Source organism: Poeciliopsis prolifica, unplaced genomic scaffold (genome assembly GCF_027474105.1).
Source record: "Poeciliopsis prolifica strain line A6 unplaced genomic scaffold, Auburn_PproV2 SCAFFOLD005, whole genome shotgun sequence".
NCBI classification, from domain to species: domain Eukaryota; kingdom Metazoa; phylum Chordata; class Actinopteri; order Cyprinodontiformes; family Poeciliidae; genus Poeciliopsis; species Poeciliopsis prolifica.
The window spans coordinates 15577175-15597267 of record NW_026562380.1 but is presented as its reverse complement, the minus strand read 5'-3'; the positions used below and the strand labels follow the sequence as shown (position 1 = coordinate 15597267).

Below are 20093 nucleotides of genomic sequence, written 5' to 3'. Positions count from 1 at the left end.
TTATCCTGCTTGCCAGTCTTGGGGAGTATTCAGACATGGCTTCCTCCAGTCGAAGGGATTGTCACTTTGCAGGAGGATTAAGTGTGGCACAACTTGTGTCGCCTCCCATCAGTTTGAGTCAAAAATCTTGCCAGTTTGGCAATAGTTACAGTACATAAAGAGGGCTACAAGTGTTTATTATAAGAGTAAAATAACATAAAGATGCATAAATGTATAGAATGTGAAGAAAAAAAACAACAAAGGCAGTATTTTAGCCTTGATTTTTTTATTTTTTTTTTAATTTTTAGGCGAACTCTGGTCCGCCTAAAATCCTAGGTCTTAATTCGGTTGAAGTGAACTCTGGTGTGGTTTGAATTCATATGTTAATGCAAGCTGACCAGAGACCACTCCAAAAGCAGCACTTTTCAGTAAATATAACCAAAACAAACCTGTGTCTCCAGCACTAGTAGGTGAAATGTCTCAAGGTCTTTTACCAACGACAAAAGTGAAGTCCTAATAAAATCTGACACAGCTTCATATTTGTTTACATTTTGTTGAGAAGGAAGAGGTTTTCCAATTAGTTTGAAGACCCTTAGTTTGGAATAGTATAAACCGTTAGCATAAAATATGTGTAGGATCCCTTTTTTTGCACAAGAAAGAGATTAACCCTGCTGGCTGTTTCCTGTCATTTGATGACAACCTCTTTCTCCTGCCGTCGCCTCCTTCCTAAGTCCCTGACCTCCCGCCGCTCCAGCGATCAGTCAGCTAAGATGAATCAAGTTAAAGCAGCCTCTTCCATCTCACTCTTGAGTCTACTCCTCTTTCAGGCTGCCTTGACTGGCTGAGTTGTTTCAAAGGAGAAAATGTTTAGGAAGGCTCTTTTTAGGCCCAGCCTTTTCTTGTTTACACATAGCTTGTGCAAAAATAGAACAATTCTGTGGTATTTTCAGACCATTTTTTTCCCTGTGGGACCGACGGAAATTGGCAAGCGGAAGGATTTTGGGGGGAAGGGTTGTATGAGGAACAGACATGGGGGAAATACTGCCAAAATCTAAAGGATAACTACCTTTGACACAATGACGCATCCTGGCAAAAGGAAACGTAGTGTTTGAAATGCTAATTGTAAGACGGCTTCTTAGCCGGCTCCTCAAGCTTTCAAGGTTAACAAATAAGACCTAGGTAGAATCTCTATCAATGTGTGCTGTGGAAATTAAAAAAAATCTGTTGATGGTTTAGTGATCTTGGAAAGGACAGCACTGAACTGAAATGAACTGTTACTGATTTGTGGATTGCCTTACAGGATACCAGGGATAGCCAGACAGAGGCAGCACTGTGTGTTTGTGTGCATGAATTTCTGTAAGGCTTCTGTTTGCGTGGGAGACTGTGTGGATTTGTGGATACTTTTCTTTTTTTTTCCATTCCCTGTGCATTTGGTTATGGACTGAGGCAGCTGTTGGTAGTTGTCTGGCCCAGCCGCCCTCCCACACAAAGGCCTTCAGTACTGGTTAGAAGTTGTGTTGGTGAAACTGCACACTCTTTGTCTGCTTCCTCGATTTATGAGAAATGTGTCTGAACAATAAGAAGCTCAGGTAGCAGAAAATATTGTTTTCAGCTTTTGCAGAGACATTTCAACTTTTCCTTTTCCATTCCAAGTTTGCTGACAGAAATATTGTAACTGCACTAATTTATCTATGTCTCGCTACCCTTGTCCTGTCATTGTTAGCTTGTTTTGGGATGCCATCCAATATGATGTTTTTTTTTCATCATATTAGATTGATTAATTTGGTTTAATCATAATATGCTAAACTCCTATAGCCTAGATTTGATCTCCCCCACCTCTTATTTGGTAGTGATGTTGATCCAGTTGTTTTAAAAGTCTTTTTTTTTGTGTGTGTTGGATCTCCTGCAAACAGTCCTATTTATTACGAAAATAATGTGCTTGATTTCAAAATATATATACATTTAACTTTCAGTTGAGGTGGGCAGTTATCGTATCGCTGATCATGAACCGCAGATAATTTATTATAAGAATCTTGATGGTGAGTATAAAACAAAACTGACAGCATGATTGGACATTTTTCTGATATTTTCTCCACTGTTCCACAGAAGCCTCATTACATATTAGTAAACTCGATAAATATGATTAAACGCCATAGGAATTCCTAATATATCAGCACTGATATGGGTACCAGCCGATATTTGTCAGTTTTTAAAATATATTGTGCCGATCCAAAAAATAAAACTGAACTGAGGTGAACAAACTATTTATTTTTATCTTGTTGCTGTCTGTTCTGGTCATTTCCCCCCCAAATATATAAAATCTGTTATTGGCATTAACAGCAATATTAATATTGGATATTACGATTGGCCCAAATTTTCACACCAATGTGAAGAAGTTTGTTTCAAATGGAAATGTTTTTCAAGAGCCAATTATTCCTGATGCTATGATTGAGTTTCTATGGAGTGCTATATTTTTTAGTTTCCTGAAATATTTTTAGAATTGATCATAATCACAATAATACCATAAAGTATTGTGACTGAATTCTAATTCCATGTCACTCACATTACGTTTCATAAATATGCAATGTATTTACGAAACAGAAAAATTGCGCAATCCCTTTTAGTTTTTTTTAAAGAAAATAATTTTAAAGTTAATATTTTGCTGATGGAGTCAGTTGTTCCAGCATGAGCTGCCTTGTTGTGTGAATGTGTCACCGATCCCAAAACGGGGCAAATCGGCTAGCAGCAGTTGTCACCAGGACAGAGCGTAGACGGACCCCGGGATTATCTAACGGTTTGCTGACGGACACCCAGATGGCACAGACACCCGTCCTCCCCCCGTGCCCTCATGTGACTGACATCATCCAGCCAATTACATTGTCTCCGTTCTGCTGTCATACCAATTGGCTTCCACGCTCATCTGAGAAGGTGCCAGCTAAAAATTGTCAGAGACGCTGCATGTTTGAAATCTGTTTTCTTGGCAGTTCTGTGGAGCAGTGCTGGCTGGCTGGCTGGCCCCTTCAGTGAACTGTTTATTCCATCTTCTTCTGACTGTTGGAGAAACAATTGGAATTGTAAAGAAAATCGATGCAATAGAGATTTTCCTCCCAGCAGCTTCACACTATTTTCAGTGTTCATCAAACAATACTGTTTTACTGTATTCAAGAACTGAGTTTAGTTTACTGTATTCAAAAACTGAGTTTAGTTTTTATTTAAGTTCTTTGTGTCTCTTAGTCTAAATAATCTGTATAAAATCTGTCCAAATCTTCTTGTGCATTAACCCATGCAGGCTCAGGCTCTACTTATTGTCCCCAGCCATGCTTCAGTAGACCAGTTACTATTGGTTGACTTCACAGTTCATTCCTTATTCTTCAGCCAAGCATTAGCTTGCACATCAGCCTCTCTGACTCCACTCTGATGTCCATCATATTCAGCGTTGTGTTCCAGATGAGGTCTGAGTAAGTTGCTCTTCTCTGTGACCTTCTCTTTGCTCTAATGGCCATTGATTGGAAAGTTGAGGCAATAATTTTAAATGCATAGCAGTTCCTTTGTTCTACTTGTGCACAAAGTGTAGTTCCACATCAGACTACTTTAAAGTTCAGCGTTCCAGACCATAAACCCTAAAGGTATGTTTTGTGGATGCCATTCTTTGTCAATGGGTCAACACTTTTCTTTAAGGTTATTGAAAGTAACATCATACATAATCTTTATATTACCAAATTAACTATGCTTTTTATTTGGTTTAACTGTAAAATAATAGTTATTCTCATTTTCCATTGATGATGGATTGATGCAGAATCATTACCATCGACAGCAACATGGATCTAAGAATAAGTAAAACAGGCGTTAAATCTTTTCCTTGGGTTAGTCCATGCTCACAAAGAAAAAATGTAACACCTGTTTTTTTTTTTTTCCCCAACACAACAAAAGTGTCATGAATCATAAACTGTAAACATGTAAGGTCTGTAACGACCATGGAGTTTTAGTCCACATTTGACGTTTGTTCTTGTTTTCTTCTCATGTTTGTATTTTTACAAGTAGAATACAGGTTAGAAAAGTCTTTGTTCAAAGAATATCTGTAAAGTGTGGATTTATCCTGTTCATGCTTGACTATTTTAAGTCTTTCACATTTAACGTAATCGGATATGAAAAAATTCTGCCGAAATTTCTTAAAGAAAAAAAAACAAAGTATTAACTTCTGTGCCATTGATCAGTGGTATTCTTACTTTGATTACTAACAGTTTGTGTCACATTTTGCTTCCTTTCTTATTTGAAAATAAGAGCTGAAAACATAGTCTGGGTGAGGGTGCATATCTGGGGCTCTTCATAACAGTCTGTACTCGTAAAGCAACTAGAAAGAAAACGGTTTGTAACACAGAATTCACTTTACAGTGGAGTCAATGAGCTCATGGCTCGAGACCTTGTTACAACCCTGTTATACATGCTGCTTCGTCCTTGTGACTATCATCACTTGAGTGTGATGTGATTTGTTGAAAGGCTTTTGAGATAAGAAGTGTTGGCAGTAGGGATTTAAATGCCAGATTTTTGAAGACTGCTCTTTTGTTCATGATCTTCTTGACTTTTTAGTATTCATTTTGTATTCTTTGCTTTGTATTACTTTAATGCTTCTGTAGTCCTAACACTAACCCAACCATGTCACCTTTTGAAAAAGAAAAAAACTTAACATTGCAGAATTTTGTGCACATGGTGAGGATGGTTGCCTTGCTTTTGAAGGGTAGAAATCAGGAAAAGGTTCTACTTATATTATTATAAAGTGCCGCTTAATACATGGGAAGCGCCCCAAAATTCTATCCCTCATTTAGTTAGCAAGTTAAACAGAAACAAGTTGATGTAATTTGCACAGGAAAACCAAATAGGAATTATGTACTGAATATATATTCCAACTGTGGCACATATCAATGTGGCAGAGTTAATTTAGTTTCATGGTCTTTAGCAGAAGATTAGTTGTAACTCCCTCTTGGAGAGTTATTCCTGTCTGCAATTGCTTTTTTCTTGATAGGCTACAAGGAGATGCTGAAAAAGTTCATACAACAGACTGTAGTCAACGGAGTCATTGGTTAATTATTTTTCTATCTTCACTTCAGTCTGAAAGCTAAGGACAACAGGAAAGGACATCTTTTCCTGTTGTCCTTGTTCGCTGTTCTCTATCATCTCACTCTTCTGCTTTCTTCTGTTTCCTGTATATGTCAGATTATAGCATACATAGTTTAGATTCCTGTTCTGACAAAAGAGAGCCAGGCTTATCTGCTGCTGGGCTGTCTCCTCTTTTACTGCACACGGGGAGTCGAGGTGTTTTTGTCAGAACATGGCGTTTGATGTTCATCTTGTATCACTCTCAGTCGATCATTCGTAGTCATCTTTGAGTCATGCCAGTTCCTTTGTGTCTATAAAGCGGGAGGATGTGCATCATGTTTGTTAGGAAACTGCAGCTGTGACCTTAAGGGAAGCAAGCTTGACACACAGTGGTGGTAAAGCGAATCACTGTTGGCCTTGTAACCAAGTAAGTGTTTAACCAATAGTTCCAAATCTGAATCATTCTCTTATTTTCTGATGTTCTTGCAACTAGAAATCCATTTGAATTAATTATTTAACTTTTACATTTTCTTTTTGTTTACTTCTGTTATCTGCATTAATGTGCTAGTGCTGCTATTTTGCAGTTGATGCAGAGTCGACACTTTGTCCATCTGTTCTTAGCCTTCCAATGGCTTAGGGGACATATAATCCCCCCCATATTCCTCTCAAAGACATTTACTATAAAACATCAGCAGGATTATTGAGTTTCATTAATTGCAGCTTAACACTGAGCATTAGCAGTAGGGTTGTGATAATTATTAACCAGGTACAACATTTCTGTTCCATAGAGGAACATGGAGTAACTTATTTAAGCAGAATTATGCCCATGTTATAAAAGGATTTCATACTCGGTACAAATGCGTTCACAGGATTACAATTTAAGTAATTTCAGTCATATCAGATACTGACTGAATAACAATTGAGCCCAAGTAGGTGTGGACATTTATCATATTTATCATTTATTGTGTTGAATTTCTTATAAGGATTTTGATTTATTCTCTCAGTGAATTCCAACTAATGTTTACAACCCACCAAATCTGTCCTTATTGTCGGGGTTGATGGTTTACTATTTTCTCTGCTGTTTGTTCAAAAAAGGATCAATAAATACAAATAAATTAGAAAATACACAAATTTTACAATTTAATGATTCACTTCATGTGACCGGCGTCGTCAAGAAGCACATTACAAATGAAAATGTTTTTAAAGAGTAGTATTTGTGTTTGTAGGGGTATAATTGTTGAAACACAGAGTTACAGTCATATAGTCACCTAGAAAATATGTAATGAATATCATCCCTTTTATTGTTATCACAATGGTACAAGTTCCTAAAAAGTGAAGAAGCCATATGGAAGCTAGAAGACAAAGATGGGATACAACTGACTTAATGTGGAGCAAAAACAAGAAAATTGTACAATAGGTAACAAACTAACTTATGGTTGGGAATTCACCAATTAGTTTTGTTTTATAATGTACAAAGTCTTTTTGATGTAGTTTTAGTTCTATCAGTAAGCATGTTCAAAAAATTATTTATTGCCAACCAAATGAAAGAGGGGCTTTCCTTAAGAGGCCACGACTGTGGATAGAGATAACATAGGAAATGCGACAGTTTGCATTAAGTGAGCGAGTAAAGCTTTTGAGTACTGAGTTGGACCAGCCTTTAAACCTTCATACCCAAGAGATTTTGGCTCATATTGACGGACGGCATCAGGCAGTTGCTGCAGGTTTGTTGACCTGACGCAAACCTCAGTCTCCACCACATCCCAAAGGCGCTCGATTGGTCTGAGATGTATTGACAACACTGTCGCGTTCAAGAAATGGGTTTGAGATTAGTGGAGTTTGGCAACATGGTGGATTATCTTGCTAGAAGTAACCTTTAGAAAATGAGTACACTGTGATTGTAAAGGTCAGTAGCAAAGCCCAGGTAGGTTGTGGTGTGTTTGAGGTTTAGTTGATAATAAGGGGCTGAAAGTGTGCCTTGAAAATATCCCTCAGGCAATTATACCACCAACCTCAACCATGGATATAGGTCAAAACGGATGACTGAATGTTGTTTATGCCAATTTCTTACCCTATTATTTGAATATTGCAGATGAGATTTAAGCTAATCACCTATTTGATTGAATGGCAGCCTCAGTTTCCTGTTCTTGACCGACAGAAGTGGCATCTGGGTCCGTCTTTTACTGCCCGTCTTCCTTTAAGGTTTGACAGGTTTTACGTTCAGAGATGTCATTAAGCAACCGGTTTGCACATAATTCTTTGTAATCCTGAGATTGCACAAAAAAATCCCAGTAGATTAGCAGCTTGTAAAATACCGAGACCAGACCCAATTGTTTGGCACCAATAAGCATGCAAGATTCATAGTTATTTGAAGCATTCTGATGGTTGGATGGAACATTAGTGAGTCATTGCCACCATATCTAGAAGCATAACTGTGTGATTGATGGATTTGTATGTGCAAACAGCTCTACCTCATCAAGCGCAAGGGAGTGTAGTTTCTTGAACTCGGGAGATTTTATGCTGAGGTAGTAACTTTCTCTGTAGATGTTGATGATTTGTGATTAAACTAAAACTATAAAGCTTAATTGTGTTCTCACTCCAATTTGTTCAGTTTCTGTTGTCAACTCCGAGACTTCAGTATCAAAAATAATTTGGATACACATTATTAGATTTGAATCCTTGTAGAAATCCTGATTAGACATGTTAGTGCGTGCCAGGTTATATTTTCTTTTCTCTTTTTCACAAACTGAACTATTACCTTACAGTGGGCTTAAGTGGTTCTCTGTTTGTGTTGCCTGGCACACTTCAGGAGCCAAGCCCACACCGCCCCGCAGTGCTTGGACAGTGCAGCTTATAATCCCTAGCTCCAACATGTGGCCAAATGTAGCCTTCGTTCTCTTTCTCTGTGTGTGCGCGCACATTTAGGCCGTTTGATGTGTCTGTGTGTATGAGTGTGACTGCCCAAGCTGAGCCTAATTCAGCCTGTCATATATAGGTTAACACTACTCCATAACCTACTCAGCCAATCAAAGGCGGGACATGGGAGGAGGGGGCCCAGCGGCCCTGGGGTCTGAGGCTGTGGTGACTGAGGCTGTGGACAGCACCAACGGGTCAGCTTACTGACCGGCCGTCTGGGCTAAGACTTGTCTACCTTCCTGGCATCTGAACTGGCTTTGGCTGGTCATCCCTAATCTTTTTGTGTATTTAAAGTGTTGGGTTTACTGTATCAACCGGATTAAGAAGAGCAGGTGGGGGTAATAAGCGTATTTTTGACAGCCGTTACTGCTTTAAGTCTCTGTATTTATTTGCCTACTAATCAAAGAGTGTGTCTGGCCGTCCTACACTGTTTAGGGGCTGCATCCACAAAGCAATGTTTTGGTCGTGTTTCTGTGGCCGCCATGTTGTCAGCTGACTGCAACGACAATGAAGGAATGCCATTTTTCTCTCGCACACCACATTACCCTGCTCGCCCTGATAGGATTATAGCCTCCTCTGTGATTTTAATTACTGAGTTAAACAGACCCCCCACAATGGGCTTCGAAAGGGGCTGTGTGTGTGAAGGGGGGAGATGGGGCAGTCACATGGGGTTCATTTAGACCAGAATTAAAAGAACCCTGTGTTCTGCAATTAGCATAAATGTTTGTCTGTCTGTATTAGGGTGGAAGCTGGCCTAAGGCTAATTGACATATTCAAAAATTAGCCTGTTGGATTAGTTAAAATGTTTTTTGTTTTATGTAAAACTTACATTCATGCCTTGATTGGCATCTTTAATTTTGGCACCAATTTTGGCACTTATTATATTTTTAGACTACTGGTTATAAAGCAAATACGTAAATTGTACATAGGATGATACAACAGATCAGATGATAGGATGAATCAAGCATTTGACTCAAAATTAGGTCGTCACATGGATATGTATAGTTGATTTGAAGTCCATGTAAAAAATAAAATTACGTGAAAAAGTAGAACTTTACGCTGATGTCAGTGTTATAAGATTCTTCACATTTTGAGTCGACAAATCTCATAAGTTGTAGAGAGCTGTTTCTCAAACAGTACAAGAAGAGTCCTGGTCAGCATCATGGTCAACAGAAGATTTCTAACTAGAATAATTTAAAAAATGAAGCTCATTGCTTGGGACATGATGGACACTTTTAATATCTCTTTGTAACAAAATCAGCTTGTATGACTTTGTAATATCTTCCTTGATTTTACAAAGTGGTGGAATGTTTTGAAGTTCTTAAACTTCAGTCTTGATCTCGTCATTTCTTCTGTCTTGGTGAAGTGTTTGGCTATAAAAGATGCACACTAGCTAAACATCTTGAAATTGCCTGTTAAGTGATTAGCAAAAGTTATTACAAAGTGATTGATGGGGTTAGGAATACGTTTTCTTAAAACTGTGAAGAAATTTTTCAGGTGACTGTTTTATGCCTGACTAATCACTTAATGTTACTTTGCTTTATTTCACAAACATTTCTTCTCTGCAGTAGATCTGAAACCGTTTAAATGTATTTATTGTTTTCTTTAAAAGTGTGTGTGGTTTGCTGTACATAATCATATTTTTGAGTTTTTTCAATATGTTGTGCCATATTTGAATAATAAATATATTAAATCAATGACATTTAATGTTCTTGTCTTCTATGTAGAAATCCAAAAGCTACTGTGCAGAGGACCAACAAGAAAGTAAACAATGACCCAACACTGCGCATTCAGAACCTTTCTATTCTCATCAGGCAGATTAAAGCCTACTATCAGGTAAGACGCTTTTCTTTTACTTAATCAAAAGTTCAGTTTTCTTGCTTGGGTTAATATGTTTTTGTATTTCTCTGGATGCGTCATATTTTAAGTAGTTTTGGTTCATAGTTTTCAACCACTTAGCCCACAAAGCAAATAAATTTCCCATCCAAGCTTTTGCTTGACCTACACATATTTTTATAGATCCACACAAGAACACACCCATAATTACTTGGCTGTGTAAACAGAAAGATATTTGCAGATGTGAAAGCGTGTGATGTGGTATCCAGATTATCCAGAACTCGGATGGCTCCATAAATTTAAACCAACATCAGAAATGTAAAACACATTGATGCAGCAACATGTTTGCTACTTATTCTGACCCTCTTGCATTAATTTAAAATCTTAGCATCCGTGTAAGTATCATCCCTCTCAACGAGTTGACACACTAATCTGGAATTTGTTTGAACGCAGTTAAACTTTCACAAGACAAACTCAGAAGTGAAAGCAAGAGATGTGCTCAGAGTTTCCTCTGAGGAGGTTTTATCTTGTCATCAGCCTTTCTCCACTTCATAGGCTTGCATCAGCTCAGCACGCTTCAAAACATGTTGGTTTTTGTTAACGCCGCGATTAATCTTCACTTGATCTGAAAGAACATAATTGCAGTTTCCCTCTCATCTCTGCTAAAATAAACTATGGAAGAGGAAATTTTAAGATGGTTGACATCAATAACTGAACCATAAAGATAAAACTTTGAACTCATTTGAAGTACAGTGCTTGTAGATGTACATGCTGCTACTTTTGAAACAAATCTTTTTATTCTGGTCCTCGAGTTGACATGAAAGAAGAGAAGAGCATGTTAAAATGAATGTTTTATGCCCCTTCTACAGTGAAATTGCTTTTTCTTCTATAGAAAGAATTGAAATCATAAAGTCAAAATGTGAGTGCTTACGAAAAAGGTTTTTTGTTTTTCTTTCAAGGTGGAATTGGCTTTGCCGGTACATGTAGAGATGGTATCAGTGAGGCGATGCAGGTTCCTATGACGTCCAAAGTCTTTTTCGGCTTGGTAATGGTTCCAGTTATCAGCTGTAATGGCGGATGCGATCTTGTTGGCTTGGTTTGTTGTCCTGTTTCTGCACCGTCTTGACTAGAAAATGCAATGCCAGTCAGAAATTTGCTGTAACTTCTATATAAAAGCAGCCATCAAAGCAAAATGTTGCAATAAGTGTTTAACATGAGCTATTTTTGCTGGAATAGCTCGGCATCTCGGTGGATTGTGACCTAACAGGCAGTTACGTCAGTCTGGTAAATTAAGGCAGTGATGTCAAAGTCTAGTCCTGAAGGGCCGGTGCCCTGCAACTTTTAGGTCACCGGTCCAGCAGAATTTAAGCAAATGAATATATTACCTCTCAATTTTGAAAATTTCTGCCTCAAATCTCTGTTTTTAGTTCAGCACAAGTTGTCAAAAGTAATCGCTGGTCAGTTTTTTGTTCGCTGATTGTGAACATCCTGCTAATTACTCCTGGATGCTCTTACTGAAACAGTGACTCTACTGTTTTGCTGATGATGTTAAAAGCTCCACTAGGCTGCTTCAAATTGCCAGCAGAATTAACCATCATAAGTGACTACTTGGGTTAGGTTGTGAACTTCAAAGTCTGTGGAGGATGAGACGAGGAAAGGTCAAAGGTACCAATAAGGATCAACGTTGTGACTCCGTAAGCTACAAGACAAGTCCAACGCAATGTGATAGTAGCATTTGAAGGAGTAATACAATGTTAGTTTTGTGCACAACTGTTGAATTGTTATATTTGTGTTTTAGTTTTAAGCCATTTTACCCTATTATAAATTTTCAGTATATTCTGAAAAGATTTATGGATTTTTCTCTTCTTATAGTAAATTGGCTTTATTGTTGTTAAAATTTAACTGTTCCAGAGCTACAAATAAGTATTTGAGTTCAGTTAAGAATTTTGTCATTTATTTTTTGGGGGTAAGGGTAATGAACAATTAGCATGCTAATTCTGCCCAATTAAACAATTAGTTTTGGTTCCTGTGTTTGATAAATGGTGCCAGAGAAATGTCTAAACATGTTATTGCTAAACTGGTGCTGTTTTCTGAACCATTCAGTTGTCAGGTTTGCATGGTTTTAGATTTAGGGGAACATTATGAACCAACAATGAAACTCTTGTTCATGTTTGACATTTGATTAATCCTGCCTATTTGTATCTGCATCGCCCTGTTGACCTCCGGGTCACACTATTGTTCTGCCACTTGTCTGTAGGCCCCCTGCCTCACAGAGACCACCTACGGGGTTTAAATCCCTCGCTATGTTTTGATCCCCCCATGATGGGATGCCAAAGACTTTATTGCTCCCTAAAAATTCCTTGATTGAATGTAATAAATTTTTTTTCTGCCAAATTAAAACAGAGGTAGAAGGCAAAAATTTGGTTGAAACCTTTTTTTTTTTTTTTACTGTTATTCTTATCTATTTATGGTCTTGAATAGACTGTAAATAGTATATTTATTTACAATCTATTTAAATAAATAGACTACTGAAATTCTAATATTCAAAAAAATATTAGAATATTTTGATATTTACTGAATATTAGAATATGGGTTCTCAATTCTAGATTTTATTGGTCTGATCTAATATCAACTTTAATGTGATGTATTCATTAGCTGCAATTAGAAAATTGTCATCATTGACAATTTTCTAATTGCATTGTTTCTGTCAATGATGACAGAAACAGTGGTGCAGAGTTATCAAATTTGTAATTGACTATATTTATGTCTGTGTTTTTGTTTTTCCATAAAGAGATGTTTTTACAAACTCAAACATCTGTGTCGGTATCGAAAGTGAAAAAAATGGATCTGTGCATCCCGAATTTATATAACCAAAAATATTTTCAAATAGCATAATTTGTCTAAGATCATGTTTGTAAATGAAGGAGCCAGTGGAGAAGCGGTTTGAAAGCCATACATTTTTAAAATCTCAGGACATAGGCCCATTTCTATTTACATTTGTTATAGCTTCTGTTCTCTGTCAAATTCAGACCCCAAAGATCCAGGCAGAGTTATGACGCTCTTCTGTTGTACTCTTCTACTCAGCACTAAAAGAAAGAGCTAATCAATTGCACAGTCCCTTTTTTAGTTATCAATTCTAATTAAAATGGGGGAGATAATGGAAAGTAATTCACTTTTAAGATTTAGGTAAGTCAGCAGCACTTTGCAAATACCACCCCAAAAAAATTGCACTGATGTCAAAAGCTGTTTGACTTCATTAAATCTGAGCCTTTGCTAACTCCCTGAAAGGATCTTCTGGTGTCGGGAGGAAACCTAATTCATTAAGTTTGTTGTAGTCTTTTAGGCAGACAGTTGAGGACCTTTACAGGGTCTGTTCTTTGTCCTTCACCTCCCCCCACTCTTCCTTCTTCCTCTCATCTCTGTTTTGTGTGTAATTTTAGCAGCTTGTATTGAGAGTGTATGAGAGGATGAGTGAAGGTTGACAAGAAATTCAATAATGACGGCTTACATTTCATAAAATCAGCTTTCTTGGTTGGGCTGAGTGAATGCGTTTCCACATCATGTGTCATTTTGGTGTAAATCGTTTTTTTTTTCCCTCCCAGTTAAGATATATTGTGTAGGAGGTCGTCTACGTCTAGACAGGCTCTACTCTTTGATTTCAGAATCTGGTGAACGCATCAGGACTGGGGGAGCTGTGATCTGCCTCCCCATATAAATAGCTTTTTTTTTTTGTTCCATTTTCTTTTTTTAATGGGAGTTAAAATGCTCAAGTCACATTTTCTGTAAGATTGGACACATTTTCATCAATTTCAGCACTATTTTGGAGCAGTTAACTTTTATAGTTGCTTGGTCATTTTTCCTTTGATTTTCGCACGGCTTAGTCCACTGAAGGGTTCGTAGCCTCAGTGGTTTGTCCAAATATATGCTGGGCCTCTTTTTAATTTAGTGGCCTTGGTTTGGCATTCTCAGCCAGAATGCAGCACAGAGCCTAAGCCAGATGAACTCAAATCTTTGAGCATTAACTTTTTTCCCTCTCTCTAAGCTTGTGAATTCCTTTACTATGGGGATATTAAAGTTGCGTTCAGAGACAATCTGGTCCCACTCGCTGTCAAATGATCTCTTCAGACTGCCGCATATTGTCATAACTTTTTGAACTGTGTATAGCTGTACAGTTTCATATGTGAAATGTTAAAACGTGGATGCATTTATCTCTTAAACAGTAACATTTGTCTGTGTTCCCATCTTTAAAGCTGTAGATGTTATTTGTGAATCAAAAGCATGCCTGTCCTCTTTCCCATCTCTTCACTTTGAGGTGTGGCATAACTGCTGGGAGCTGTGTTTCGACTATTAAAAGGGTAACAGAGAACCCTATTCATGCAAACTACGTCTGGCCCTGAATCTCTGCAAGGGTCAGTCTGCATGGTGGCTTATGAAAACTGCTTGATGTTTCATACTGGTTTATACTGCAACATAGCCGATAAACCTTGGTTAAACTTCATTTGTTTCACATGCTTATAGACGTCTATTAAATTGCTAACATTACCCTAGTCTAACCTTTTATTCAAAATACATTTTATTGTCGTATTTCACACGCCTCAGTGTGCCGCATGTGCTGCTAAAACCTGTCAGTTCCTTTTTTGATTCCAGGTTTTGCTGCTCTTTCCAGCATTGGTGGTGAAACGAACCAGTTTATTAGGGCACAAGCAGACAGCTGCAGGCTAACTGCATGTCGTCATGCACAGTCACATGCTAGTTTGAGTTTTTCTGTTGTCAACTAACTGGCTAGGGTTTTTCATATACTACATAGCTGTACAGTATCTATATGAATCTATCCTGAACGATTATTCGTATATGTAGCAATAATAAGCTGATGATCATTGCTTCAGTCACCATCTTTTTGCTTTGGTCCTGAATTTCAGCAATGCAGCAAAGATCACAATTTGATATAAATGCACATTCATTTAATTAACTTTTAAGGTATATAGTGTAGCACTGGATTTCAGTAGTCAGACCTGATGAAGTGACCATTTACTTACTTGCTTAATATCCAAACAATTAACTCTGCATGAGCTTAATCGCTACAGCTTGGTTAATATGATGAGAAGCGGAATACATTCTTGGACAATGTATTTGATATGACTCAAGCTGAATATTTTATGACAGTGAAAGATTTTCAGTCTGATTTAGTGAGAGGTGGATGGCAAGTGGTCTCTAACTTCTGTTACATTAGCAGTAAATAGGACTTGGCAGAACTTCTAAATTATCTACAAGCTCAACTTAGCTAAGGAGGAAGTTCTTTGGACTACCTTGTCTTTTACGTTTTATTTCTTGTCAGAACACTTCATTGATTGAATCGAGATCCTGATCAAGGTATTTCTGAATCCTTTCTTAAATTCAACTTTCCATATGAAATGAATCCTGATTGACATTCCTGAAAACATGCAGTTCTAAAGCAAGTGATTTTTGTTTTTTTTTTCTTAAAGAGATGGCTTAGAAAAACACATTCAGTGATTCCTGGACTCGTCTGTAAAATAACAAAATATTTGCACGTGTGTTTAACTTTGACACAAATAACAGCCCACGTATAACATCACGTAATCCCAGCCTTCACTTGGAGCTGAATATGTCTGCATGCAGTCACCTTGTTTGCTTTGAAGCGGAATTAGTGGCAGTAATGATGTGGCGCTGGTTCCCATATACTAAAATGGGATCATTTCAAAGTAAGAAGGGGAAACGTCAAGCTGGGTTCTTGTTTTGATGAACAAATAATGAATGCTTGGAGTATAAACTAAATCTCTTCATGTTGATTTCATTGATGATTTATATTCAGCCAAATGAATATGTTTGCATTCAGTCGACTGTTTACGTCTAACGACTACCACCGCCTTCTCAGGAGTGAGTGTGTAACTAAAATGTGCAGAAATGAAATCGTGCTGCAGCGCGGGCAACAAAGCAAGACTAAAGATTAGCTGCCAGCTTTTTTGAACATGGGTAAAATTGACCAGTTATCTCTATTTGTTTCTTTGGTTTTCAATTTGAGAACATCTGTGTGAAATGTAACCATCTGTTTGGCATAGTTTAAAGTTACAGTCACTGTTTGTTTGGATCCATTCATGCCAGTAAGGGTGCTAGTCAAATGCAGAACTAAGTGATTTGAGACTGATTATTAAAGGCAAATAGTCATTTTTAAAATTTTTGGCTTCATAGGTTTATTAAAATGTCATGAAAATGATAAAACATCTACCTAGAGAATACAAGCAGCCTTGACTTAAATAGATTGTGATTGTATGAACTTTTCCAGCCAGTGTGAAGCAGAGCCCTTGGGTGACGGGTTGAATTTGGAGAGGTCAGGCTTCCCCAGCCCACCTGCCACAACCACTCCACTCATTGTGCCTGAGGGCTGTGTTGTAAAGCACATTTTCTGACTAATAGATAACATAGAAATACTAAAGAAACTAGATACTAATGACCAGCTTCCTCCACCTCCTCGTGTAAAATATCAGGTGCCCATCTGCCTGTTGGTTTCTCCAGGCTGCCCTTCTTTTATTTGTTTGTAGTTATATGAATCAGCTTTAAATTTGAAAGTTAGAAACCTTTATTATGTCTTATGAGAAATTTTAATTTGCCATTAAAGTAGAACGTGTTAGTTTTTTTTATTTTTATTTTTTAAAAATCTTTGTCACTTGATGCTATAAAACGGTGATGAGGGTAGTGCAATTTTTTTTTTTTTATTATTAATTTAGTCGGTTTTCGGCAGCTGGTGTGTTCATATTGCTTTACCAGCTTACCCACCTCTTCTTGGAAGCACTAGTTTAATTTCCTGTAAAGGCCTGCAGTGATAATGGCTTGCTTCCTAAACCCTTTTTATAGTCCTGTTGATCTGGAGGAATCGCTTTCTTTGCATTGATTCACTTCACAGGGATGCAGTGAGATCTTGTGTTCGATGACTTGTCTGAGTTTGAATATGCATGTTTACACGAGAAAAAGCAGAAGGATGTTTCTTCCCTTTGCTGGTGGGGAAATAACCTTTTTGATCTCCTAATCGCTGCAGTCTTTTTGCAGTCTGCAGTGGTCATGAGAGCTTGCTCGGGTGTGCGTGCGTGTGTTTGTGTGTGTGTGCACATTTACTGTATCATGTGCAAGAGGCTCTAGTATGGGGAGAATAAACCCATCTCCTCGTTTCTATGGTAACGCTCAATGTCTGCAGAATGGGTGTGATTCAAGCTTTCAGGGTTCAGGCGCACGCACACACACGTGCACACACTCTCTCATGGAGTCGTTGTACAATTAGTCCCCTGTTAAAGCGTTGCCGCTAGTGGAAGTTGTGCCTGGGTGGAGGAATGGAAAGGTGGTGGAGTTTGTTATGGAGGCCAAACCGGGCCAATAGAAACACAGCCACTTTGTAACCTTTCCACCCGTCTGCATTTAAAATTATAAATAACAATTGTATACACACTGCCATGTCTACTGAATTTAACATAAAGTATGTGACTAAATGTTCAAAATGAGAATCTCTTAATAATTCAGGTGTAGTTTGCCTCGGTTGTTTTTGTTGAAGAAAAAGAATGCCTTATCAGAATAGGATGGAGGATAATCAATGAGGTTTTTGTTATAACACAAATTATACCTGCAGAGATGGACTGATCAAGATGCTGTATTTATATCATCCACAAGTATTTTTTCTCACTTTTTGTAGGCGAGCAGAATTTCCTGAGACGATAAATTTTCCCATGCTAGCTTGTTACGGAGTTGTGAATCAGCCCTTTAGCCAGGACTTCATTTAATCAGTCTGTGTAAACATCTATGTGGGATGGAAGAGGATCCAGTGTTGAAAAGCCTTGAATGATGCAGGAATCAATAATACAGCAACGTTTTGTCAGGGTATGGGGGGATGGTGTTCGGACGGACGGACGGATGTGAAAAGAGATGGTAACAGCGGTCCTGCAGTACTGGAGTGACATGTGATGGGTTTGGCACCTCACAATTTTTCCATATTTCATCTTTATCTACATTTTCACATGTTTCTCTCCAACACAAAGCACTGGCTGTTCCACCCCCCCGGTGTGGCATTGACAGGATTAACTAGATAGAAGATTGGAGAGCCTGAAATATTGACCGAGCCAAAGACATCTCTGCAGTGACGGCCTCAGTAGAGCAGTACGCTTTCTATTTAAAAGCCTTAGTGTTTCCTCACATGCCTGCCTCACAGTATTCCACATATTGCTACACCATGCTCAGTGTGGTGGTTGTTATTCCCATTTCTGTCATGTTTTATGTATGAAATATAAGCTATTGCTAGAGAAGCTGAGATCTATATTAGGCGTCTCCACTTTGGCTTTTTTATTGCGACTAATCCTCACAGCATATTATCACCATCATCCAAGTCCAGACCATTTGGTTTGGTAAAATGTTACACATTTTAAGATGTAAAGCCAAAGAGGAGTTGACTTTCACTTGATCTTATTGTTTTCTATCCATTCCAAGATCCTTAAAAGGTCAGGGCCCAGTAGTGTTATAATTAACTCCTCTGTAAGGCTGAATTATAATTCTTTACACATTTTACACTTTAGGTGTGAAGCGAAAATCTTTAATGGCAGAATTTTGAGCCGTTGGCACTGAATATTTTTCTGACACTAAGTAGAAATCAATTCAGTTTTCCAGCTCTACCAAAGCTTGTGAAATCTTATTTAGAAAACATTTAAAGAAAGAAAGTAAAAGTACCTGAACTCTTTTGCAACACACCAATCTAATCAGCTGCTGATTCAGAAGTGAAATCAGAATTGGATGTAGCCAGTATGAGGGGTCTTGAGCGAGCCACATAGGATATTACAAAATTACCTCAAATATTTAAGATCAAATGTGCCATAGGTGGTATTCGTAACAGAAAAGCATCAATTATTTCAAATTTAGCTGAACTGAATTGCTATTGGAAAGTAAGGTTCATAGTTTCGGCTTATTGACTGTATGTTAACACGTTAAAATTGTAAGCGTAGATTCTGCAAAGTGTGCAGCATGTCAATTGGTAGGTTGTCTTAAATAAAGAGAAAGTAAAGGGTTTAAGAAAAGTGTTGTATCACAGGCGTCTGCTCTTTGTTTCAGGATTATCTAGCAGGTGTGTTCGAAAAGGAATCTGACTTGGGGACAGATGTACATTTACTGTGTTATGTTGTGAGCAGCTTATGTATTTGATTAGTGGCAGAAAGCACAGCTGTCTTCATATCATACTTCGCAAATACACGCTTCCAGAGCAGGTGTGTGTGTGTGTGTGTGTGTGTGTGTGTGTGTGTGTGTGTGTGTGTGTGTGTGTGTGTGTGTGTGTGTGTGTGTGTGTGTGTGTGTGTGTGTGTATTTTGCGCATACTTGTGCGTGTGTGTGTGTGTGTAGGCGTACTTGTGCGTGTGTGTGTGTCCAGCTGCTGTTGTGACTTCATGGTCAGTTGGCTGACCATGACACCAAATGTCTCTCTGTGAGACAAACTGTGACTGCCTGTTTTGTGGTGATTATCCTGTCAGAAGCTTGTGGAGTCAATCTGTCTGAGTTTTCACACCTGATGGTGATTTGAGACTCGAGCTTTCAAATTTGAGTTATTATTGCCAGGATCATTGTTTTAATCACAGCTAAATATTTTCATCATCACAGTATTTGGTTGATGTAAATAAAAATAAGTACTTGATATTAAGAGCTGCTAATGTGATTTTGATTGTCATATTTGCTTGTAGATGAAATGTTCAAGGTAGTTGACAGATTTTAACTTTAAAGAAGGGAGGTTTGAATACAGCACTTGTTTTTGTATCAGTTTTTAATACATGGGTCGTGCTTTGACCCTGCGCAAACAACCCCAAAATCTTTTTATATTGAGTTTATGTTAAAAAACTTTGTGTATGACCATACTCAGATCAGATTGGCAATGCAGAATGCTGATTTATATATAAATATAGTTTACATGGACATGTAAGTCAAGGTTTCACAATATCATCTTATCAATCAGTTTCCCAGCAGGAAACGTTTGGAATGCATATTTTTCAGCCGCCTTTCAAGTTTTCACAAACACTTTTCGTCACTGCAGAGATGAAGTTGTGCAAAATGTTCAGATTGTGTTAGAAGCATCACAATCATTCAGAACAACTCCTAAGTAACAATTAACTTCTCTGGTTTATGTCTGTGGATGACCTTTTAGCAGCAGATAATGAACAAAATCAATAAAGATCTTATATATATATATATATATATATATATATATATATATATATATATATATATATATATATATA

General features: G+C 37.8%; 1 protein-coding gene across 13 annotated transcripts in view; it reads left to right on the top strand.

Moving 5' to 3' along the window:
• ccdc88ab (coiled-coil domain containing 88Ab) overlaps positions 1–20093 on the top strand; it is a 59583-nt gene that overhangs the window by 2374 nt on the left and 37116 nt on the right. For all 13 annotated transcript variants that reach the window (XM_055029273.1, XM_055029280.1, XM_055029275.1 and 10 more), the window contains one exon: positions 9714–9822. In XM_055029273.1, the coding sequence (XP_054885248.1) occupies positions 9714–9822 (109 nt within the window). The remainder of the gene's footprint in view (positions 1–9713; positions 9823–20093) is intronic.